The following is a 25,798-nucleotide window of genomic DNA, read 5'->3' on the forward strand; positions in this document are numbered from 1 at the left end:
TGTGACCCTTAATGTGACAATGAAAACAACGACCTTCCTTAGAATAAGTGTTTTGCTCTTCCGACGTGATGTATCCTCCTACAATTCCTTGTGCTACCTTTTCATCTGGAGTAAGCTAAGAGCTTAGGTTTAGCAATTGTGTTAGCCTCACCCTTAGGTTCATTGGAAGAATTCTTTTCTGAGAGACTGTTGGAAGATTGGTTAGAAGAGTTACCATTCTTACCGTTCTGAGAGTTCTGATCAAGTTTGCGAGGTACTTGTGGAAGTCTTGTTCTCCTTAGGCTTTCCCTTGTTGTGCTTCATCTCCTGTGCGAGAGCAATCGCTACCGCCTTGTTGAGATCGATTGGATCGAGCACCTCGACATTGTACTTGATATACTCGTCCAATCCATAAAGGAATGCCTCTTTGCGTTCATCATCCGACTTGCTAATTGGGTACCTAGCTGCAAAACACGATTAGAAAAAGACATAACCGGCATACCATTTGCTTGAGAGCGCGCCAATCGTCCTTCAATCGTGCGAGGTACTGAGGTGGCATAAACTGGGCCTTAAGCTTGTCTTGGAAATGAGCCCAATTGAAGGAAAGGGGCGTGAGTTCGTCGGCTTCCTCTAGGTGTGCGGCTAACTGTGCCTCTTGCCATGCGTGGTACCAATTAATGGCATCACCGGCAAGGTACATAGCTGTCGTCAATACCTTGCCATTTCTTGTCTTCGTAGTTGTCGAAAAATAAGCATTAAATTGATGCAACCAAGAATGAATAACCGTAGCATCCATCTTACCATCATACTTACTGAAAGTCAACTTCTCTGTGATTGGGTTGTTGGAATCCGCATCGTGGCTTGCGCCACTTGAGGAACTCCCACAATCTTTGCCTGGTTCGGATTTCGAGGCAAGTACTTGTCGAATCAACTCTTGAGTGCGTAGTTCTCTGAGCCTCGCGCTCGATCTCCAAGGCCACTCTGAGAGCGGCATGCTCGGCCTCCAAGGCCGTGCTTCGTGCTGCCGCTTCCTTCTTTCTTTGTTCTTTCCTTTCTTTTCGTTCGTCGCGCTCGCGCTCTAAAGCAATGTGATTTGCTTTTTGTTATGCGGCAATTCTTTCGTTTCTTTCGTCGCGCTCGCGGTCCTTAGCTTCCTGTTCTTCTGCTTTGCTTGCTAGTTGTGCCAACGCAACTCGATTCGTTTCTTGTTGTTGTGCCATCATGTCCAACATCGACTTGACCATGCCTCCATAGAAGTTGGTACAACTCGTGGCGTAGATGGCGAAGGGGGAGGGTCGGAAAAATCTCTTGGTGGGGAGAACTCTTCGTCACCTCTCTCATGCTCATCACCTGTATGCGAAGTATCCATTCCGCTTCGGGTGACGACCATGCACTATGATCTTTGGTTATTAAGCCCACAAGGGACTTGGGTTCTTGAGGGTCTTGGATTCTTGGGTTCTTGAGGTTCTTGAGGTTTCCTTTCGCTTGCAAACCGTGTTTGAGAAGGATCTTCTCTTCACCCGAGTTCTACTCCTTTCTGTGGGCACGTCAATTGGTCGGCCGCTAAGTGCACGGTCCGCTCTTAATGAGTGAAAAGAGACACAAGGGGAGGCTGGACAAGCCCTTCTTTCTTGGGATTCCTGTCACTCTTCAAAAAACACGATTAGGAGCCCAAGCGAACTTAGGTTCGTGCAACCGCAACAAGCAAAAAAAAATATATTGTGATTCTTGTGGTTCTTTCCTTGAGTGATACAGAAAACTGTCAAAGCTCTGATACCAATGTAAGGTGCTGCGGAATGAATGTTTGCGCTTTGCTCAAGATGAGTGCTCCGAACTGTGCTCAAGGTTTCTTTTGTTCTTATGGAAGGTAGAGCCTTCCGTTCTTAATGACAGAATGTTATGATCACAAACAAAGTGAATGGACATTGTGCGTACAAGTATATGAGACTGAGAGACAGAGACGTAAAACCCTCCTCCAAAGGCCCTACTCTCGTCGACGAGAGTGGTCTACTTATGATTGCACAATCTGGTACAAACTGAATGCATGCAAATGATGCAAGTCTAGGCTATGTCGACGATGACGACGGGGATGACGAAGTCGACCTTAGGGCTGAAATCTGCAATCTTTCTATACTGCTGTCCAAAAACGCTAGGGGTTGAAATCTGCGACTAGTTCAAAAACGCTGATTTGGGGGCTGTTTTCTGTGGGTCTTTGTCGCTGAAAATCTGCAGGTTTAGGGCTGAAAACTGAGGTGTCTTTAAGGCTGAAAACTGATGTTCTTTCCGGGCTGAATCTGCTACTCCTTTTAGGACTGATCTTGATGGTCTTTTAGGGCTGCAAATCACTGCATATGCTGGATCTGCAAGGCTGAAGATGAAACCAAAAACGCTGGGCTGTTGTGTTTCAAAAACGTTAGGTATGCTGGTCTTTCCAAAAACGCTAGGTGTTGGGTTCTGTTGGCGATGCAAATCTGATGCAAAAACGCCAGGCTGAGGATGCTTTGCAAAAACGCTATCTGATGGTTGACTGCGGCGAGGACCTGCTGATGCCAAAAACGCCACGCAATGCTTGTGGATGGCGATAGACTCTTGTTGGAGGAAACTGTCACCAGCATGTGACTACTATCTATCCTTTTTGTTGATTTCTTTCTTATTATTTATTTACTTTCACTTTTTGGAAACACCCATCGGGAAATCTAACTGCCCTGCATTGCATAGCTAGTGTGGAACTGTCCAGAGGGAGTCCAAGCCTTAGGACAAGAGAGCACTAAGGTTGGACAAGGACTATGGTTAGCCAAAGTGGGGTCATTGACTAACCAAAGTGGAATCCTTTGCTACAGAGGCTACATTTCAGTTCTGGGTGTGGCTGCAGTGTACAAAGGGGGTCAGATGACCTAGAAAGATACAATGGCAGCATCTCCTAAAATTTAGGGAACTGCTATTTTGGGACCTGAAAATGTGTTTGCGTCATTACCTCCGGAATGACAAGGGAAACATTTTCTTACTCTGCCGTGAAGTCAACTAGGCAACCAATTGGGAGATTTTTAGGCGGCAACCCCGAAACGGGAAATAGGCTGTAAATGTGCCAAGTGGCACATTTCTCTGCACTTTCCTCATGCATGAAGAAGTGGCACTGAATTTGAAGGGAGGAGGAGCTCATTTGCAGATTTTGTCACAGGTTAAGAGCTATGGAGTGCTTCCTTTCCCTCCTATGTACAGTGTGGTGCCAAGAGTGATGCCCTGCACGCTACGCACTACCCTCTCTCTCCCCTATGGCAGTATGTTATGCCCCTCCACTGGGCTTTTCAATTGACCAATGTACAATTGTGTGGGTTCATGCATGATTGCCGAGGCAAGAGCCTCTTGCACAGGGACTGGATCAACTAGCGGCTAATCCCCAACAGGTACATGTGAATTCGGAGAGGTTTCATGCCAGAAATCTCGTCCGATTCAAAGGGCAAGTAGCCCTACATGTGCGGGAGCTCGAGGACTTGCTACGGATGCGATCGGCACGCGAAACGGAGCCCGAAACAGTAAATTACAGCCTGCTGTGTATTTTTGCAGGTTTAGGGTTTTGGCCCTAAACGGTCCCTAATACCCCCAGGAGGCTCGGGGACGCGAGGGGACCGCTGTACAGATGATCTGGCGCATTTTCGGGGCTAAAAACAGAGAATTCAGCGTGCTGCAGATTCTCGCCAGGTTTTGCAAAGTGCCCGTATGCGTCGGGAAAGTCATTCAATGCGTGGGAATACTGACTGTGAAGGGTCCTAGTACAGTTATGTTGCCGAAATCAGGCCGGAACAATTGAAATTCAGCCAAGCTTGTGCGGGGCAGCTTGTAGGGAACCACAACGTTTATTCCCTCTTTTAAACAATAAAGAAATACCGAAAGGGGCGCCTAAGTTAGGGGCCAATCTGGTGTCGGTCTTCTCATACAGGTGCATTCTAGCAGCCTGTATCCCTTTCCCTCGTGTTGTGTCTTGAAAGTACAGGTAGAATAGACGACTAATAATGGGTGAAAGCTAAATCAAGGTTTGAAGTAAAGTCTACCGCCCTTTTTTGAAAGTACAGGCCGGTTTCATGGTTCCATCGACGGGATTAAATCACTTTTTCCCATAGAAGTGAGGCTTGGTCAAGTTGGGCTTGAAGACACACGGGATCATAGACCAGACACAGGGAATTGCAATTATGGCTGACAGACCAGATGATGTGACTGAAGAGGTTTCCTCTTCACAAGGTCAACAGACACATGAAGTGGGTGAGTCTTCAAAACCACCACAGACGGATGATGATATATTCAGGACCCAGTTGGCTACTGCTGTGACTATGTTCACACAAGTAATGCAGAACCCGATGTTTTTAGCCTTTCTGCAACCTCCTCTTCCGTCTCAGCAAGTTGGGTCACTGGATCATATTCAAAAGCCTGTTAAGGCTCGAACACAGGTGATTCATACTGCAGAGTCAATGGAAACACCTGTACACTTAACGGAGAACATGCAATCTCCAATACCTGTGTCTAAGGTGCAAGAACAGGTGGCTGAGATGCCAGTCTTTCAAGCTATACCAGTTCAGCCAGCCACTTTTGAGCAGCCTATAACTGGTTCTAATGGGCAGGGAAGCAACCTACAGGCTATGCAACAGATCTTCCCACCACCTTCAGTACACCCTGGCTATTTTGGAGGTGGATCGGTATTCCAGAGCATGGCTGGTCATGCACCTGGAACTCAGTTTTACACGCTAGGAACAGTGTTCGGGGGTGCTCAAACGATGATGCCTAACCCCATGTATGGTGTCCGGGCATGCTACCAGGGTTTCAAAGCACTCAGGGGCAATTTGGGATGCCACAGGCAAATTTTGGTATGACTGGAATTACAAATCAACAGCCAAATATGGCATTCCCACGTCAACTTAATTGCGGTAAGGGAACACAAATGAACCCTAACAGTGTTCCCATGTTTCAGTCACTTCCATATGACAACTTAACGCCGCTGGAGAGGCCAACTCCGTACAAACAAGGTGGCAAAGGTGTGACATTCACGACCTTTACAGGGTTTGATGACAGGAAGAAGGCTCTCTCATTCCTCCAGCAATTTGACAAGGCCTATGCAGGGGGAAACTTTACAGAGGCTTCAAAGCTCCGCAAGGCAACCACTTTCTTGACATGGAATGCGGGACAATAGTGGACAACTTTATTGCTTCAAGGGCAAGCTCCGTCCACGTGGATTTACTTCAAGCAGATTTTTGCAACAGCATGGTTATCTAATGACTTTGAAGCAGATGTCATGACAGAATGGCACCAGCTTAATGCTGCTACTTGCAAGAATCTGGATGACTACAATCGGAAGTTTTGGAAAGCTCTACTTCCAGTAACTTCCTATAGGTTTGTGCCATTGACAGAACAGATTGAAAAATACTGTTGTGGCCTACCCAAAGGAGTGAGAAAATACTGCACGAAGACCAAAGTCACTACTTTGACGCAGCTCATCGAGGTAGAAAACACTTGCAATGGTTTGCTCAAGGGAGAAGATTGTGAATTCAATGCTGGCGTCAAGGAAGGATCAGCCAAGAAAAATTCAGCGAAGAAGTATGTTCCCAAGGAGGCTCCGAAAGTGACTCAGAAGCAGGCCAACGCAAGGAAAGACAAAGCTACGGCTGAATCAAAAAAGGGACCAGCGAAGAAATGGAAAAGACGTTTTCCTCGCAAGTCAAAAGAGCAAAAGAAGGTCCTGAGGTCAGAGAACAAATGCTTCATCTGTGAGCAGCCTTGCCACATTGCTTACAATTGTCCTACAAAGAAAAGGCCAGCTGATTTTGAAGACAAGGAAGACAAGAAAGGAAAGAAGCCCATGGCTGGTCTAGTGCCAGATATGGTGGGCGACAAGCCAAATTCAGATGCAAGTGAGCTTTGCAGAGCATGGGGAAAGGTCAGGGATCAAACAATGCTTATCTTCTTTGATCCAGGTGCCAAAGCCAACTTCATTTCCCCAGAATTGGCTTCAAAGTTGGGAATCAGACCTGAAGAGATGGGGTATACAGCAAAGGCAGGTTTGGCATGTCCTGGCCATACAGAGGCTGTGACACCCATCATCGGAAAGTTGCGCCTACATATCCAGTCCTATGTAGATGCTGAAGAATTTTACATCATGCCACTGGACGGATGTGATGTGTTGTTAGGTATTCCTTGGTTATTTCGTGTACAGGGAATCATGGATGCCTACAACAAAAAGATCACTGTACAGAAAAGAGGAAATACTCACATTCTGGATGTAAAGCTTAAAGGGGAGTCTATTCCCATTGTATCAGCTTCTGCTATTACTTCTGTAATGAAAAAGCATCTTTCTGCGTACTTGGTTTTTGCACGTGAAATGTCAGATTGTGATGAATCAAATTTATATGTGCTAGATAAAGAAAGGTCAATGTTTTTACAACAGTATAGTGACTGTTTTTCCGATTCATTACCGTCTCAATTACCGCCAGCGAGACCCGAGGACCATGCGATAGATTTGGTGCCCGGCAGTAGCCCACCAAATAAGCCTCCATACAGGGTTAGTGCGGCTCAGTAGAAAGAGGTAGAAAGAGATAATGGGCCAAGTACAGGAGCTGTTAGAAAAGGGGCTGATTCAGCCCAGTTCATCCCCATTTTGTTCTCAAGTGTTGTTGGTGCAGAAAAAGGATGGCTCATGGCGTATGTGCATCGACTACTGTGCACTGAACAAGAATACCATCAAGAATAGGTTCCCTATACCTAGAATTGATGATATTCTGGACAAATTAGGAGCAGCTATGTTTAGCAGGATAGATCTAAAGAGTGGGTACCATCAGATCCACATTAGATCAGAGGATGTGCACAAGACTGCTTTTAGAACAACGTTTGGCCTTTACGAATATTTAGTGATGCCCTTTGGTCTCACAAATGCTCCTGCTACGTTCAATAGGATGATGGACAGAATTTTCCGTCCGCACCAGCAGTTTGTTGGTACATTCTTTGATGACATGATAGTCTACTCAAAGAATGAAGAGTAGCATAGGCATCACTTGGCCATTTTGTTCAAAGAGCTACGCAGTCATAGGTTGCTCATCAATGCAAAGAAAAGTGAGTTTTTTCTGGAAGAGATTTACTTTCTGGGACACATTGTCTCAAAGGATGGTATTAGAATGGATCCTGCAAAAGTTGAAGCGATCAAGTCATGGCCAGATTTGAAGACGGTGCACGATGTCCGAAGTTTCTTGGGACTATGCTCCTATTACAGAAGGTTTATCTGAAATTTCGCTGAGATTGCTTCACCTTTACATGCTCTTCAAAAGAAGGCAGTCACCTTTAGATGGACACAGAAAGAGATTTCAGCTTTTAATCTCTTAAAGGAAAAGATGACTTCAGATCCAGTCATTGTGTTTCCAGATCTTAGGAAGTCATTTGTGGTCCAGTGTGACGCCTGTGGTAGTAGCATTGGTGCAGTGCTAATGCAAGATGGCAAGGTAGTAGCCTATGAGAGTAGAATCTTGCAAGGGCCAGAAAAGACTATGCAAATCTATGAAAAAGAACTGCAGGCCGTGATTCATGCGCTCTTAAGTTGGAAACACTACCTGCTAGGTGCATACTTTGTTGTCCAAACGGACCATCAGACCTTGCGATACTTCTTGACACAGGCAAAGTTATCTGAGAAGCATATGCGATGGGCAAATATCTTGTCCATGTTCCACTTTCAGATTGTGCATGTGGAAGGCAAGAAGAATGTTGAAACGCTATGCAATGGGGTCTTTGCTTGGAGGGAAAACCACCAAGGTCCTGTTGAGAAGTTGCCTGCTGAGCTTGGCTCCTGTTGCCTCTTCTGCCATTTAGTGCTAGCTTTGGTTTGCTTATATATTTTCCTAGCAAAATTGCCCTACCTACTTTTATTGGAAAGTCACTTAAATTAATAAGTGAAAAATGTCAAAAATAGGGAAAATAGGCTAAATGCACTGGAAAATTCCCCTGATGGATTCTGATGGGAATACTGATGATCATGATGTGTGCAGCCAGAGGATATGCATCTATACTAAGTGACTGGGCATGCACGGTCTACGAATAGACTCACAAAAAGTGTCAGATCAATTCTAATCTAGACTGACTGGACTGACGGAAACCCTGTTATGGTGTAGCTTTGTCCACAGACACATAGGGTTGGATGTGTCACGTGACACCACCTTAATGGATGGCACAGATGTCTGAAGCTACACTGAGCGTATAAAAGGTATGTCAAAGATAGAACCCATCTGCCTCAGCATATCTGGCAGCCAAAATTGTGCAGGTAGCTCTGGGAAAGCTATTTTAACTGGAAACTTCGGAATCTGATATGTGTCCTCAAAAGAAGCTAATGAAAATCCTCGTACCACGGATACAGAAAGACTAATCTCAGATCTGTCCCCGAAGCCGAGAGGAGTGCGACCAATGACCCTAGCAGCAAGTTCCTTTAAAGAGAAAATAGCAATGAAAGTATCTTTACCGAGCAAGATGATTTTCTCCACTTTGCCTTCATTCGAACCACCTAGAGTGAACGAGAGCCGCTCTCGAATGTTGGCACGAGCATAGGAACACCCTACCAAACGACCAATAGCCCCTCGTTGAGAGAGAACGTCAATTCGAACACCAATCTTGCAGTGAAGATCTTGAGAAATAACCAAAGAGGATGCCATAATACTTGAGAGAGAGTCGATGAAAAAACCAAGGCCAAAACCTTTTACCTATCCCTCCTCACCTCTCAATCAAAACCAACCTCAGTGGAAGAGAGAAAAATAATGAGGTTAACGGAAGCAGCCTTACTCTGCAACCACTGAAGCCACAAACTTCTGAGCGGGCAGGGGGCTGACGGGGGTGGGCATGGGCGGGACGGGATAGGATAGGGGGTGACGGGCGGGGCTGACGGGGTAGCTGAGTAGGGCGAGGATGAGACGGGATATGGAAGGTGGGTGATGGGAGGGGGTTGGGGCTGACACGAGGGGCGTCGCGAGGCAGGGCAGGGCAAGCGGAAGCAGAGCAAGTGACACAGAGGGTAGAAGCAGCAGTGTGAGGTCGGTGTGCGAGGTCACAACAAGGCAGCACGAGAGGCTTAAGATAGTGTGAGGTCGAGGCAGGGCAACGAGGGAGGAGGGGCAGCACAAGGGTCTGCAGCAGTTTAAGGTTAGGGTTTCGACGACGGGTCTCGACAACCTTCATGCTCACGAACAAGAGGATTGCACAACTGGAGAAGGACATGAAAGAATGGCGGATGGAGAGAGAGATATGGAAGGAGGAGAAAGCCACCTTCATCAAGCTATGGAACGAAGAGAAGGAGGACATGAGAGCGGATATCCAAAATCTCAAAGAGGAGAAGGAGAGAAGGGAACGAGAGAACGAGAAGGAGAGGGAGAGATGGAGGAAAGAGCAAGAAGAGATGAAGGCACAAATCGATTTCCTTCATGCTTCCATCACATCCCTCACCCCCGAGGAAGGAGAGATTAAGGAGGAGGCTAAGGAAGCCCTCAAGGAGGAGATCACCAAAGCCCTCACCGCAAGCATTGAGGACAAATTAGAGGCCACCAAAGAAGGATGGGTCGAAGTGGTCAAAAAGAACATCAAGAAGGTAGCAAGAGAGGAAGCCCAAAAAGATGAAGTACTCATCGTACACACAACCATCGAAGAGGAGAAGATGCGACAAGCTCGCCGTCTCAATGTGCGAGTGACCGGCATCAAAGAAGAAGAAGGGTCTACACCCGAGAGCGATGGGAAAGCTTTATGCAAGAAAGTGGGATACAAGGAAGAAGAGATCCCTTTCTCCAAAGTTTGGAGAGCCGGCAAAGATCCAAAGAAGAGAGCTCTCATCCTCCAATTCGCCTCCGAGGAGTCTCGAACTTCCTTCCTCCGAAAGAGGGTCATCTTGAGAGGGATAGAAGGCCCCCCGATTTATCTTGATGATGACCTCACAAAGATGCAACAAGATCACCGTCGCGCGTGTATGCCTCGAGTCCACCAAGCCCGCAAAGAAGGGAAGAAGGCAGTATATCGAGATGGTAGGGTTATCATTGATGGCAAGACCATCGCATAGGGACTCGCGGCCTGTGGGACACATGAAACCGGCCTGTTCAATCCAGAAGGGCGGTAGACTTTACTTTAAACCTTGATTTAGCTTTCACCCATTATTAGTCGTCTATTTTACTTGTATTTTCAAGACACAACAAAGGGGAGAGGGATACAGGTTGCTAGATTGCACCTGTATGAGTAGACGGACACCAGATTGGCCCCTAACTTAGGCGCCCCTTTCGGTATTTCTTTATTGTTCAAAAGAGGGAATAAACGCTGTGGTTCCTACAAGCTGCCCCGCACAAACTCGGCTGAATTTCCACTGTTCCAGCCCGATTTCGGCAGCATAACTGTACTAGAACCCTTCACGGTCAGTATTCCCACGCATTGACTGACTTTCCCGACGCATACGGGCGCTTTGCAAAACCTGGCGAGAATCTGCAGCACGCTGAATTCTCTGTTTTCAGCCCTGAAAATGCGCCAGATCACCTGTACAGCGGTCCCCTTGCATCCCCGAACCTCCTGGGGGTATTAGGGTCCGTTTAGGGCCAAAACCCTAAACCTGCAAAAATACACAGCAGGCTGTAATTCACTGTTTCGGGCTCCGTTCCGCGTGCCGGTCGCATCCCTAGCAAGTCCTCGAGCTCCCGCACCTGTAGGGCTACTTGCCCTTTGAATCGGACGAGATTTCTGGCGTGAAACCTCTCCGAATTCACCTGTACCTGCGGGGGGATTAGCCGCTAGCTAATCCAGTACCTGTGCAAGAGGCTCTTGCCTCGGCAATCGCGCATGAACCCACACAACTGTACATTGGTCAAATGAAAAGCCCACTAGAGGGGCATAACATACTGCCAAAGGGGAGAGAGAGGGCAGTGCGTAGCGTGCAGGGCATCACTCCTGGCACCGCACTGTGCATAAGAGGGAAAGCAAGCACTCCATAGCTCTTAACCTGTGACAGAGACTTGCAAAATGAGCCTCCCAGCTATAAATCACGTTTTTGCCTTCTCTATAAGTAGTAAACTGGCCTCAGAGTGCCAAGTGTCACTCATTTGTGCATTTTCCCGCTTTAGACCCTCGGGTCTAAAAATATCTCACCTGCAGCCTCTGTTGACTTGGCCACAGAGTAACAAAATGATCCCCATGTCAAACTGCACGTAATGACGCGAAGACATTTTCAGGTCCCAAAATAGCAGTTCCCTAAATTTTAGGAGATGCTGCCATTGTATCTTTCTAGGTCATCCGACCCTCTTTGTACACTGCGGCCACATCCAGAACTGAAATGTAGCCTCTGTAGCAAAGGATTCCACTTTGGCTAGTCAATGACCCCACTTGGCTAACCATAGTCCTTGTCCAACCTTAGTGCTCTCTTGCCCTCAGGCCCGGACTCCCTCTGGACAGTTCCACACTAGCTATGCAATGCAGGGCAGTTAGATTTCCCGAGGGGTGTTTCCAAAAAGTGAAAGTAAATAGATAATAAGAAAGAAATCAACAAAAAGGATAGATAGTAGTCACACGCTGGTGACATACCCCCCTCTTGAAATCTCAAACGTCCTCGTTTGCATCTATGTCGTCCATGCTTACTGTCAACACTGATGTATTCAACACCTGTCGACACATATACGACACATACATGCTCATTGTCAACCCTGGTGTATTCAACACCTCGTCGACTCATGTATTGCCTGCGTGTGAACCCTGTCCCAATGACATAGTGGTAGCTTCGCACTCTGCCATTGCTTTGAGTCACTAACTTTCCAATGACAAAATGGTAGCTGCACCTTTTGCCACTGTCTTATAATACACGTTGGATCCCGTAACACTTTCGAGCATACCCAAACCGACAGTTTAAGAATGCAGTTACACATGTACTCCTGAATAGAAGCAATCATTGTATCCTTGACAAACTGACAAGAAATACTCACTTCTATAGCACTAACCAAACTTTTGGACATTCCATAAGAGCAATTGCCAAACTGACAATCTGTACAGCTCTAACATTCATGTAACAGGTATTTCATTTGAGCTCACTTTAAATACCATGTACATCATTTGTTTCAGAAGCCATTGTCACACTGACAATGCATGTAGCTTTGAAACTCAAGGGGTCAAGGTAGGTTGCAAATCGAAGGCTTCCAGGTAAAGTGATAACACAGTTGGTGACTCTGCAAGTTCACCTTCTTCCATCCACTTAGCATCCATTGGTGGATAGTTTCTGAACTTTACCAAGTAACGCCTAGCAACCTTGCCTTTCACTTTCCTTTCTTTGTGTGCCAAAATCTGTTCAGGGACCAAGATTTCGTCAAGTTCCTCGACTTCCGGCTGATCTTCAGCTGGTATATCTTCTGGCACATCACCCACATAGGGTCTGAGAAGACTCACATGAAACGCATTGTGAATCTTCCAACTGTCAGGCAATTTCAGCCTATATGCAACATCATTGATTATGTCGCATACTTGAAAAGGCCCATAGTAACGCATGCTGAGCTTTGGAAAGAGTCTTTCCTTGCCCTTCATCTTCTTTAACCTTGCCTTTTCAAACCGTAGAAGCACCCAATCACCAAGTGAATATACCACTTCACGACGGTGACGATCAGCTGCTTTCTTTTGCTTTGCCTGAGTCCTTTCTAAGGCCACTTTGACCTTCTTGTACATTTCATCCATGTCTTGAACATACTTATCTGCTTCAAATATCTTGTCCTTTGTATGCAGTATGGGAGGAACTTTCTTGCCACCTTCAACTATCTCAAAGGGTGCCTTGCCAGTTGATGAATGCACTGTATTATTGTATGCATACTCCACCAATGGCAAATACTGCTCCCACTTTCCTTTATGCTCTGACACATAGCACTTCAGCAGATCTAGGACAGTAGAATTTGCCTCTTCTGACTGCCCATCTGTTTGAGGATGAAATGACGAAGAGAATTTGAGCGTGGTGCCCATATTCTCAAACAAGCCTCTCCAGAACAAACTAGTCATGCGTGGATCACGGTCGCTAATAATCGACTGTGGCATGCCATGATACTTGAAAATATTGCTCATAAACAAGCGTGCCATCTGATCTGGCTTTATCTTCTTCCTGACAGGAATAAAATGAGCCTGTTTGCTGAATCTGCAAATAATGGTCCAAATACCATCGTTTCCTGTCTGCGTTTTCGGAAGATCAAAGATAAAATCCATAGCAATACTTTCCCATGGTTTATCTGGAATAGGTAGTGGTTGCAATAACCCTGGTGCCTTTTGCCTGTCAAACTTGACCTTTTGGCATATTAGGCATTCTCGCACAAAGGCATCCACATCCCTTCTCAATGTAGGCCAATAGAAGAATGTCTCAACCGCTTTAACTGTAGCATCGATACCACGATGCCCTGCATACGGTGGGACATGACTCTCTTCCATAACTTTGCGTCGCAATGGCTTTGTGACACACAATCTGCCATGCATCATCATGAACCCGTCTTTAAGAAGATAGTGTTCATGACGTTGTCCATCCATTAGCTGCTCGAAGACCCTTGCAAAATCTTCATCATTTGCATACTGTTCTCTCATATCATCAAGTTCATGATGATAAGGAATCGACACAGCTGAAATTTGTGGCTTCCTAGACAAGGCATCGGCCACAACGTTCTTCTTGCCTTCCACATGCACAATCTGAAAATGGAACATGGACAAGATATTTGCCCATCGCATATGCTTCTCAGATAACTTTGTCTGTGTCAAGAAGTATCGCAAGGTCTGATGGTCCGTTTGGACAACGAAATCTGCACCTAGCAGGTAGTGTTTCCAACTTAAGAGCGCATGAATCACAGCCAGTAACTCTTTCTCATAGACCTGCATGGTCATCTCTGGCCCTTGCAAAATTCTGCTCTCATAGGCTACTACCCTGCCATCTTGCATTAGCACAGCACCAATGCTACTACCGCAGGCATCACATTGGACCACAAATGACTTCCTAAGATCTGGCAAGACAATGACTGGATCTGAAGTCATCTTTTCCTTTAAGAGATTAAAAGCTGAAATCTCTTTTTGTGTCCATCTAAAGGTGACTGCCTTCTTTTGAAGAGCATGTAAAGGTGAAGCAATCTCAGCGAAATTTCGGATAAACCTTCTGTAATAGGAGCATAGTCCCAAGAAGCTTCGGACATCATGCACCGTCTTCAAATTTGGCCATGACTTGATCGCTTCAACTTTTGCAGGATCCATTCTGACACCATCCTTTGAGACAATGTGTCCCAGAAAGTGAATCTCTTCCAGAAAAAACTCACTTTTCTTTGCATTGATGAGCAACCTATGACTGCGTAGCTTTTTGAACACAATGGCCAAGTGATGCCTATGCTCCTCTTCATTCTTTGAGTAGACTATCATGTCATCAAAGAACGTACCAACAAACTGCTGGTGTGGACGGAAAATTCTGTCCATCATCCTATTAAACGTAGCAGGAGCATTTGTGAGACCAAAGGGCATCACTAAAAATTCGTAAAGGCCAAACGTTGTTCTAAAAGCAGTCTTGTGCACATCCTCTGATCTAATGCGGATCTGATGATACCCACTCTTTAGATCTATCCTGCTAAACATAGCTGCTCCTTCTAATTTGTCCATAATATCATCAATTCTAGGTATAGGGAACCTATTCTTGATGGTATTCTTGTTCAGTGCACGGTAGTCGATGCACATACGCCATGAGCCATCTTTTTTCTGCACCAACAATACTGGAGAACAGAATGGAGATGAACTGGGCTGAATCAGCCCTTTTTCTAACAGCTCCTGTACTTGGCCCATTATCTCTTTCTGCTGAGCCGCACTAACCCTGTACGGAGGCTTATTTGGTGGGCTACAGCCTGGCACCAAATCTATCGCATGGTCCTCGGGTCTCTCTGGCGGTAATTGAGACGGTAATGAATCGGAAAAACAGTCACTATACTGTTGTAAAAACATTGACCTTTCTTTATCTAGCACAGATAAATTTGATTCATCACAATCTGACACTTCACGTGCAAAAACCAAGTACGCAGAAAGATGCTTTTTCATTACAGAAGTAATAGCAGAAGCTGATACAGTAGGAATAGACTCCCCTTTAAGCTTTACATCCAGAATGTGAGTCTTTCCCCTGCTCTGTACAGTGATCTTTTTGTTGTAGGCATCCATGATTCCCTGTACACGAAATAACCAAGGAATACCTAACAACACATCACATCCGTCCAGTGGCATGATGTAAAATTCTTCAGCATCTACATAGGACTGGATATGTAGACGCAACTTTCCAATGATGGGTGTCACAGCCTCTGTATGGCCAGGACATGCCAAACCTGCCTCTGCTGTATACCCCATCTCTTCAGGTCTGATTCCCAACTTTGAAGCCAATTCTGGGGAAATAAAGTTGGCTTTGGCACCTGGATCAAAGAAGATAAGCACTGTTTGATCCCTAACCTTTCCCCATGCTCTGCAAAGCTCACTTGCATCTGAATTTGGCTTGTCGCCCACCATATCTGGCACTAGACCAGCCATGGGCTTCTTTCCCTTCCTGTCCTCCTTGTCTTCAGAATCAGCTGGCCTTTTCTTTGTAGGACAGTTGTAAGCAATGTGGCCAGGCTGCTCACATATAAAGCATTTGTTCTCTGTCCTCAGGACCTTCTTTTGCTCTTCTGACTTGCGAGGAAAACGTCTTTTCCATTTCTTTGCTGGTCCTTTTTCTGATTCAGCCGTAGCTTTGTCTTTCCCTGCGTTGGCTGACTCCTGAGTCCCTTTAGGAGCCTCATTGGGAACGTGCTTCTTGGCTGAATTTTTCTTGCCTGATCCTGCCTTGACGCCAGTGTTAAATTCACAATCTTCTCCCTTGAGCAAACCATTGCCAGTGTTTGCTACCTCGATGAGCTGCGTCAAAGTAGTGACTTTGGTCTTTGTGCAGTATTTTCTCAATCCTTTGGGTAGGCCACAACAGTATTTTTCTATCTGTTCTGTCAATGGCACAAATCTATAGGAAGTTACTGGAAGTAGAGCTTTCCAAAACTTCCGATTGTAATCATCCAGATTTCTGCAAGTGGCAGCATTAAGCTGGTGCCATTCTGTCATGACATCTGCTTCGAAATCATCAGATAACCATGCTGCTGCAAAAATCTGCTTAAAGTAAATCCATGTGGACGGAGCTTGCCCTTGAAGCAATAAAGTTGTCCACCATTGTCCCGCATTCCCTGTCAAGAAAGTGGCTGCCTTGCGGACCTTTGAAGCCTCTGTAAAGTTTCCCCCTGCATAGGCCTTGTCAAACTGCTGGAGGAATGAAAGAGCCTTCTTCCTGTCATCAAACCCTGTAAAGGTCGTGAATGACACTCCTTTGCCACCTTCTTTGTACGGAGTTGGCCTCTCCAGCGGCGTTAAATTGTCATATGGAAGTGACTGAAACATGGGAACACTATTAAGGTTCATCTGTGTTCCTTGGCCGCTATTAACTTGACCTGGAAATGCCATATTTGGCTGCTGATTTGTAATTCCAGCCATACCAAAATTTGCTTGTGGCATCCCAAATTGTCCCTGAGTGCTTTGAAACCCTGGTTGCATACCCATGACACTGTACATGGGGTTAGGCATCATCGTTTGAGCACCCGCAAACACTGTTCCTGGCGTATAAAACTGATTTCCAGGTGCATGACCAGCCATGCTCTGAAATACCGATCCACCTCCAAAATAGCCAGGGTGTACTGAAGGTGGTGGGAAGACTTGTTGCATAGCCTGTAAGTTGCTTCCCTGCACATTAGAACCAGCTATAGGCTGCTGAAAGGTGGCGGGCTGAATTGGTACAGCTTGAAAAACTGGCATCTCAGCCACCTGTTCTTGCACCTTAGGCATACGTTGTGGAGACTGCATGTTCTCCGTCAAGTGTACAGGTGTTTCCATTGACTGTGCGGTATGAATCACCTGTGCTCGAGCCTTAACAGGCTTTTGAATATGATCCAGTGACCCAACTTGCTGAGACGGAACAGGAGGTTGCAGAAAGGCTAAAAACCTCGGATTCTGCATTACTTGTGTGAACATAGCCACAGCAGTAACCAACTGGGTCCTGAATATATCATCATCAGTCTGTGGTGGTCTTGAGGACTCACCCACTTCATGTGTCTGTTGACCCTGTGAAGAGGAAACCTCTTCAGTCACATCATCTGGTCTGTCAGCCATAATTACAATTCCCTGTGTCTGGTCTATGATCCCTGTGTCTTCAAGTCCAAAACTGCCCAAGGCTCACTTCTATGGGAAAAAGTGATTTAATCCCGTCGATGGAACCATGAAACCGGCCTGTTCAATCCAGAAGGGCGGTAGACTTTACTTTAAACCTTGATTTAGCTTTCACCCATTATTAGTCGTCTATTTTACTTGTATTTTCAAGACACAACAAAGGGGAGAGGGATACAGGTTGCTAGATTGCACCTGTATGAGTAGACGGACACCAGATTGGCCCCTAACTTAGGCGCCCCTTTCGGTATTTCTTTATTGTTCAAAAGAGGGAATAAACGCTGTGGTTCCTACAAGCTGCCCCGCACAAACTCGGCTGAATTTCCACTGTTCCAGCCCGATTTCGGCAGCATAACTGTACTAGAACCCTTCACGGTCAGTATTCCCACGCATTGACTGACTTTCCCGACGCATACGGGCGCTTTGCAAAACCTGGCGAGAATCTGCAGCACGCTGAATTCTCTGTTTTCAGCCCTGAAAATGCGCCAGATCACCTGTACAGCGGTCCCCTTGCATCCCCGAACCTCCTGGGGGTATTAGGGTCCGTTTAGGGCCAAAACCCTAAACCTGCAAAAATACACAGCAGGCTGTAATTCACTGTTTCGGGCTCCGTTCCGCGTGCCGGTCGCATCCCTAGCAAGTCCTCGAGCTCCCGCACCTGTAGGGCTACTTGCCCTTTGAATCGGACGAGATTTCTGGCGTGAAACCTCTCCGAATTCACCTGTACCTGCGGGGGGATTAGCCGCTAGCTAATCCAGTACCTGTGCAAGAGGCTCTTGCCTCGGCAATCGCGCATGAACCCACACAACTGTACATTGGTCAAATGAAAAGCCCACTAGAGGGGCATAACATACTGCCAAAGGGGAGAGAGAGGGCAGTGCGTAGCGTGCAGGGCATCACTCCTGGCACCGCACTGTGCATAAGAGGGAAAGCAAGCACTCCATAGCTCTTAACCTGTGACAGAGACTTGCAAAATGAGCCTCCCAGCTATAAATCACGTTTTTGCCTTCTCTATAAGTAGTAAACTGGCCTCAGAGTGCCAAGTGTCACTCATTTGTGCATTTTCCCGCTTTAGACCCTCGGGTCTAAAAATATCTCACCTGCAGCCTCTGTTGACTTGGCCACAGAGTAACAAAATGATCCCCATGTCAAACTGCACGTAATGACGCGAAGACATTTTCAGGTCCCAAAATAGCAGTTCCCTAAATTTTAGGAGATGCTGCCATTGTATCTTTCTAGGTCATCCGACCCTCTTTGTACACTGCGGCCACATCCAGAACTGAAATGTAGCCTCTGTAGCAAAGGATTCCACTTTGGCTAGTCAATGACCCCACTTGGCTAACCATAGTCCTTGTCCAACCTTAGTGCTCTCTTGCCCTCAGGCCCGGACTCCCTCTGGACAGTTCCACACTAGCTATGCAATGCAGGGCAGTTAGATTTCCCGAGGGGTGTTTCCAAAAAGTGAAAGTAAATAGATAATAAGAAAGAAATCAACAAAAAGGATAGATAGTAGTCACACGCTGGTGACAACACACGAGGAGATTCATGTCACGGTTTGGAATTGCAATGGAGACCTATGGACACACCCAGAGAGACTTGAGGAGGTGATGAGAGGTCGAGACATCATTCTACTTACAGAGACACACGAGAGCCCGGAGAGAGGGTTACCACGGATACATGGATTCCAGTGGGAGTCTCTACATCGAGGATGTATGCGCCAGCACACCACTCGCGGCTCAGGAGGAGTGGCCATACTCTTTAGACAGGGGCTTCACAGCAGACTACAGATTGTTGCCCGGGATCCACAGGCCCGCTACATGTGGATTCGCCTCGAGCTCTCACGAGACAGGATCGTCTACATTGCCCTTTGCTACTTTGCTCCCACAGGCTCCAGATTCGCCCCTATTGAGCAGGAGTCACCGTACGCATGCCTCACGGAGGAGATTATGGAGTACTCCACACTGGGTGAAGTCTTCCTTATGGGAGACTTCAATGCTCGTACGCGCAGTGAGCAGTGTGAGGCATATGACCATGAGGACCCAGAGGCACTACACACTCTAGATGAGGAGGCTACTGTGAGAGATACAGCAGACAGAGCTCCAGTCACAGCCTACGGACGACATCTACTTCGACTTGGCTCCCAGCACCGTCTCGTTATTTATAACGGGATGGTCCAGTGGCCCACCTCAGGGGGCCTGACTTGTATGCCACATGGAGTTGCAGAAGGAGGGGGGAGTACAGTCGACTATATTCTGGGACCTAGGGAGGCTACACACCTTATCACATCCTTCACCATTCCACCCATACCCATCGGAGCCGACCACACATACCTCTCTTTCTCCATCCCCGGAGATACCATCCCACACAGCTCCACAGCACACACTCCACACACCACCATCCATTTCACACATGAGCTAGCCTCTCTTTACTCGGCCAAGGTCGAACATGGCCTATGCCTCCTCCACCCATCCACACCACTCTCAGTTCTCACATCACATATCTCTTCCGTTCTCCACACTTCAGCTATTAGCTCTTTTCCACACACCACTCACACAGGATGCACTCCCCCCCCCGGGACTATGCCTCAGAACCGCTGGTATGATGATGAGTGCAGAGAGCTATACCGACGCCTCCGTGCACGGCAAGCCTTAGGAGAGATCACAGAGAGAGAAGCCAGACGGCATATGAAGACGCTGACACGCCAAAAGCGGCGAGCATTCGAAGAGGCACAGGAGCTTGAGCTATACCGCCTATTCATGAGCATGGATAGCGCGACGGCATGGCGCACCCTGCGCGAACCACGTCCGACTACAGCTATTGAGGATCCACAGATATGGCATGATTATGCAGAGCGACTTTATGAGGTGCAAGGGCAGCCTCCTATCCCACAGCCACACGAGCCACGCCCCACAGTGCTCCTCCTTCTTTACAGCAGAGATGGTAGAGAGGGCCATACGCCGCATGCAGCACAGACGATCAGCTGACCATACTGGATTACAGAGTGAGCACATCATTTATGCGGCCTCCACTATAGCCCCGTTGATTGCACATGTCTTCAACCGGGCTATAGGGGAGGGCTTCCCAGAGGAGTGGACACAGCACACCATAGTGCCTATCCACAAATCTGGCGACACCCTCGACCCAGGGAACTACAGGACTATCATGATTGGCCACACGATGGCCAAGCTATATGGAGCAGTACTTTAGGCACAGCTCAGCTGCTACGCAGAGATCGAGGGTTTACGAGCTCCAGGCCAGGCAGGTTTCAGACGAGCTTTCTCCACCACTGACCACATCTTCGTTCTGCGCTGCCTCATTGATGGGGCAAAGGCGCGGAAGAAGAGGCTTCACTGCTGCTTTGTGGACTTCCGCAAGGCCTTTGACACAGTCCCACGCGAGAGACTCTTCCAGCGCCTTCACAGCATTGGGGTACCAACAGAGATGATTTGGGCCATATATGCTCTCTATGAGAGGGTGACGGGTCGGGTTCGTTGCCTAGGCGGGTTTTCAGAGACCATTGCTAGCACCATTGGTGTTAAGCAAGGATGCCCACTCTCCCCGACACTCTTTGGGCTCTACATCGACGAGATCTCCGACTACATACTGCGAGCAGGGGGAGAGGGGAGCGACTTGGCAGGTACTCCGGTCCACATCATGTTATATGCTGATGATATTGTGTTGATTTCAGAGTCACCCGAGGGCTTGCAACGCCATCTTGAGGCCTTGGACGAATTCAGCACGCACAGGGGGTTGACTGTGAACCTTGGCAAAACCAAGGTTATGATCTTTCACACATCCAGTGCAGTGAGGAGCGCCGCCACCTTCACAGCAGCAGGAGGACAGGTTGATGTAGTCACCTCCTATGTATACCTTGGCATCACATTCACCAGCCTACCAGGACCCTTCACTATGAGGCAGGCTGCTGTTGACAGGCTCACCCGAGGATATGCAGCTCTGGCCATGCTAGAGCGGAGATGCCACCAGGCACACTTTCAGGAGCCCCGCACGAAGGGGTGGCTTTTCGACACCTTAGTCACCCCGGCCTTGATGTACTCGGCGGCGGTATGGGCACCAGGATTGACAGCTGACCAGTGGACACAGCTTGAGAGACCACAGGTATGTATGATCTCACGCTTGCTCCGCAGCAAGAAGACAGTGCCACATGACATTATTAGAGCCGAGCTCGCCACACCACCTATGGTTGTAGAGGCACTATTCCAGACAATTTGCTTCATCCAGAGGATGAGAGAGCTACCTCCTGACAGACTTACCCGTAGAGCATTTGAGGCAGCTATACAGCTATCAGAGAATGGGCATGAGAGAGCATGGTACTCACAGGTCAGAGCATGGTTTGAGGGACACGGTCTTGACATGGAGAGCCTACCACCATTCCAGTACGACCCCCATTCACCATATGTTCACCTCTCTCGCAGTGAGAGGAACTTGGTATTGAGACAGGATCTGTGGCAGCTATACACTAGGAGAGTTTGGGAGGCACCTGGCTTGGGGACGAGGATGTCAGATTACAGAGACCAGTTTCTCACCATATTGTCTGGGGGGTTCATACAGAGACCACGCTACATGGACACATATATGCCACATAGCTCACGGGTGGCGATTGGTCAGCTGAGAGTGGCTTCACACAGGTTAGAGATTGAGATCGGGAGACATACTGGTGTTCCCAGGGAGGAGCGAATTTGCAGAGCCTGCACAGAGGAGGTGGAGAGTGAGGAGCACTTTGTATGTAGATGCAGAGCATACACTGAGATCAGAGGCAGGTATGAGGCCTTATTCAGAGGACAGCCCACTCTCCGAGAGATCATGGAATCTCGAGATCAGAGACAGCTCGGACGTTTCTTACTAGAGATACAGAGCCATCGGGACACACTACTACAGCCACACACAGCTACACAGACAGAGGGGAGACAGTCGCAGCTCACAGACTTCTTTCAGAGGATTTCCGCCCCTCCCTCACCAGACACTCAGAGGGGAGTGACACTCCCACAGGCGGAGGTGAACCGAGCTAGACGACGACCACGAGTCACAGGCTACAGGGGCGCGAGCTCCCACCACCGACAGATCGAGGAGATCCGAGCCCGGGAGCACCGTGCCACTGAGGAGCGAGTGGCTCAGATGAGGGCCGACCCGACAGCCTTCATCCGGGTAGCATTGGCACCAGACCCGCCCATGTACCACATCTTACATCCCCCCATTAGTACAGGATGGAGCTAGATAGCTTGATGCACTCTCATGATTGTACTACCTTGAGCATATAGACATGCATACACCCCTAGAGATAGAACTCCATCCCTCCTCAGATACTCCACTACCTACAGTTTTGTATCAGTTTTGTTTCATTTGTCTTTCCGATAGACGGATGACATACACACCATGTACATTTGATTTGTCTCATAGGCCGATTTCGGCCTGACATAGACGTTAAAAATCTTTCTTTCTTTCTTTCTCTCTCTCTCTCTCTCTCTCTCTCTCTCTCTCTCTCTCTCTCTCTCTCTCTCTCTCTCTCTCTCTCTCTCTCTCTCTCTCTCTCTCTCTCTCTCTACGACGTTAAAATTCTCTTGTTCTCTCTCTCGCCACGCGTTTTCTCACAACCTATCCCCCTCACCATCAGCCCCAACCATTGGCATATTAGAGGCCCCCCTGAAGCTGCCCACCATCTTTCCCCATCTTCCCTTACATCTGTGCATCAAGTCTGCTGCATTTTTGCAGCCAACTTTCAGCCCCTAAATCCTTACATCAAGTGTGCATATCAGGCCGCCCCCGGATCTCCCTTATGGTTTCCATCCGCAACTCACTGTTCACATCGAGTCTGTTCTAGTCAACACATCAAATCAGCGCTAGAGGTGCTTCTGCCCAAAGAGTTGCCATGGTAGCAATCTTCCTAGAGTCAAGCCAGTCCATGCATTGAGGTACATCATCTCTTGTACATTTTGTTTTGGAAATAAAAAGCAAAGACCACTCAATAAGGCCCTTGAGAGGGTTGGTTGAGATCCCATTGGTGTGTCTTCTTCTTCTTCTTCTTCTTCTTCTTCTTCTTCTTCGATATCACCATCTCTCTAGATCTCTATCAGATCTATCTTTCTCAATAGAAGATGTTGCTCTCTATCTCTCTATTCATTCCGAGAAAGGAACCATCACTAGTACAAAGTAAGATCCACTAATTACAAAAATAATTTTGATTGTACAATTGCTCAATACTGTAAGATCTCTCAATTCCGTCATCTTAGCGCCTTGTAAATGAAAAGATGTGTCTCCACCTACCCTAATCAAAACAAGCAGATCCAAGGAAATTCTCAGGGCGAATGTGTGGCCCATCTCCACTAACCCCCTCTAGATGCAAAATTGCCAATGAAAGAGGCTTCTTTGCAAGATGAAAACAGGACTCCAGTTTCCCTACTAGCAAGACGAGGATAAAGAGAGAGAGATACGGCGAGAGAGAGAGAGAACAAGCCCTACCAAGCTACCTGTATAAAGAGTGAGGCCAGATGCAAGTGATCCTCACTAACATCAAGAGCGCCCTGACTCCTCCAGAAATACCCTTAAAAAAGCCGGCCCAAAAATTGGGCTCCCATTCTTCCCAGAACAAATCTGGTCCGGACAAACACAATGTGAGGACATGCTAGGATCAAATCAAGAGAAACTAACCTCCCAATGCCAGACTCAGCCACAACAAAGCCCCTCTTCCCTAGATCTAGACACAAACACAGGGGATGACCCTCCAAAACTCTAACAGGGGCTGAACAGCTAGGAACCAAACAGTTCATAGGACGTTGAAAACGATGGCAATGAAGAAAAAGCTAAAAGGAGAAGGCTAGACAACTAGGGCAGGAGAGCCTAAGGTGAAGAAGATGCACCAAAGGAAAGCTATGTCCAGCATGCCAAAAACAGGCTGTTTGCTCACCAAAACAATGTCGCCAAAAACACTGCAGATGTGACATCAAAAGGATTCAGCAAGCAGCAGCCACATCCATCTCTATTAAAGCCCATTGTTACTCATATGGTAAATGTACCACAGTGGAAACTTGAGAGGCTGATGCAAATAGAGAAGCATGGGCAGTTGAAGAACAGAATCTATTCTCTGGTGAAAAGACTTTACCCTGCAACTTGGGAGAACCAAAAACATTCCAACAGAACCAAAAAACAAACCCAATAAAAGGAAAGAACAAAAAGAAGGTGCCGTGAAGCATCCGCAGCAGCTGCAAAGCACACTAACCCATAATTCTTGTTTTTGGCCACGCACTCTACAAAACTCCCAGTTAGCAACTTCACGTTAACCTCCCCTACGATATTAACTAGCGACAGCCCTTGTGTGTGTGTGTGTGTGTGTGTGTGTGTGTGTGTGTGTGTGAGTGAGTGAGAGAGAGAGAGAGAGAGAGAGAGAGAGAGAGAGAGAGAGAGAGAGGACTGACCGACAGAGAGAGAATCCATTGCGCTCCGGCGAATTGCCGTCTGATCAATTCCAACAGTCCTAACAGCGTAAATTGGTGATTTGGCAACCTTAGTTCAAAGCATCAGCACAGTGCAAGGAGATGTGGTCTGGGCTGGGTTCACACTGCTCCAGTGAAATATTTGTTGTTTACACAATTATATTTTCAGCAATGCCATGATGTCTTGGCATGCTGATTCACTCCGAAAGGAGGGGGTTTCTTGTTCCATTCCATCTGAGCCGCCCAAGGGATGCAGACTTTTGTGATCTACGCTGAAGAGCCAATCAATTGTCTCATGCAACCTACACTCAAGCACTTTTTGTAGTCTTTGTGATGCACTGTGTGTATGTCACTAGAGCCCATTGGGCCAGAAGTGAATTTCTCAGGTGGAAAAGTAGGATACACGAGATGCGTAGTCTAAATGCACCCTAAGTTTGGAGCAACACCTTGTTGATTTTTTGGCTTTGCATCCATGTAGCTATCTTGCTACCAAGTCAATCAAAGATTGGGAAAGTGTTGGATCTTGTGGTGACGTTAAACTATTATGTCGACATAAAATCATGTGTACCAAGATATTCTCAAGAGTACGCAACACAAGAATTAGTATAAACTCCTAAAGAGAGAGAAAATGTGCCTCAATTGTCATAAGTGTGTCTCGGTTGTCCTAAGTGTGTCCACACACATCACTACCAGAATATTGTAACAAACTCCTCTGAGAGTAATGCAGTGAACATGAGTTGGCACTCATGTATAGACCCTATCTAAACAACTCCACAAGTTAGTCAAAAGCTTTCCAAGCCAAACGCATTCAACAGTAGGTGTGATAGTTGCCCTCTACTTAGCCTCACAACTAGATAGGTTTCTTATTGCTCAACCATGATATCCATGTGCTACTGAGCATGAAACAAAAACCACTAGTGGACACTTGTGTGCTATAGCAACATCCTAATCCGAGTCTAAAAAAGCATGTAAATCTGGTGGCAACAATCCCTCCTTGGGATAAAACAATCCAAGATTTATAATTCGAGTGAAGTAACAAAAGGTCTTTTCTATTACCTTCCAAGGTGTAGACCTTGGGCTATGCATGAATTCACTCACTTGTCAGAGTACATACTGAACAAATG

General features: G+C 47.1%; 1 protein-coding gene across 3 annotated transcripts in view; it reads right to left on the minus strand.

Annotated features, from left to right (window-relative positions):
* Positions 1-24,889, minus strand: part of LOC147446402 (dehydrogenase/reductase SDR family member FEY-like) — a 123,490-nt gene extending 98,601 nt beyond the window's left edge. The window contains exon 1 of one of the 3 annotated variants that reach the window (XM_086525636.1): positions 24,657-24,889. In XM_086525636.1, coding sequence (XP_086381762.1) covers positions 24,657-24,675 — 19 coding nt within the window. In that variant the 5' untranslated portion in view covers positions 24,676-24,889. Of the gene's footprint in view, positions 1-24,460; positions 24,480-24,656 lie in introns of those variants that run through there. The other 2 variants (XM_086525638.1, XM_086525637.1) reach the window with 2 other exon arrangements.
* Between the last annotated feature and the right edge of the window lie 909 nt (positions 24,890-25,798).

This window comes from Adiantum capillus-veneris, chromosome 12, assembly GCF_014529385.1.
Source record: "Adiantum capillus-veneris isolate H3 chromosome 12, ASM1452938v2, whole genome shotgun sequence".
In the NCBI taxonomy this organism is placed as follows: Eukaryota; Viridiplantae; Streptophyta; class Polypodiopsida; order Polypodiales; family Pteridaceae; genus Adiantum; species Adiantum capillus-veneris.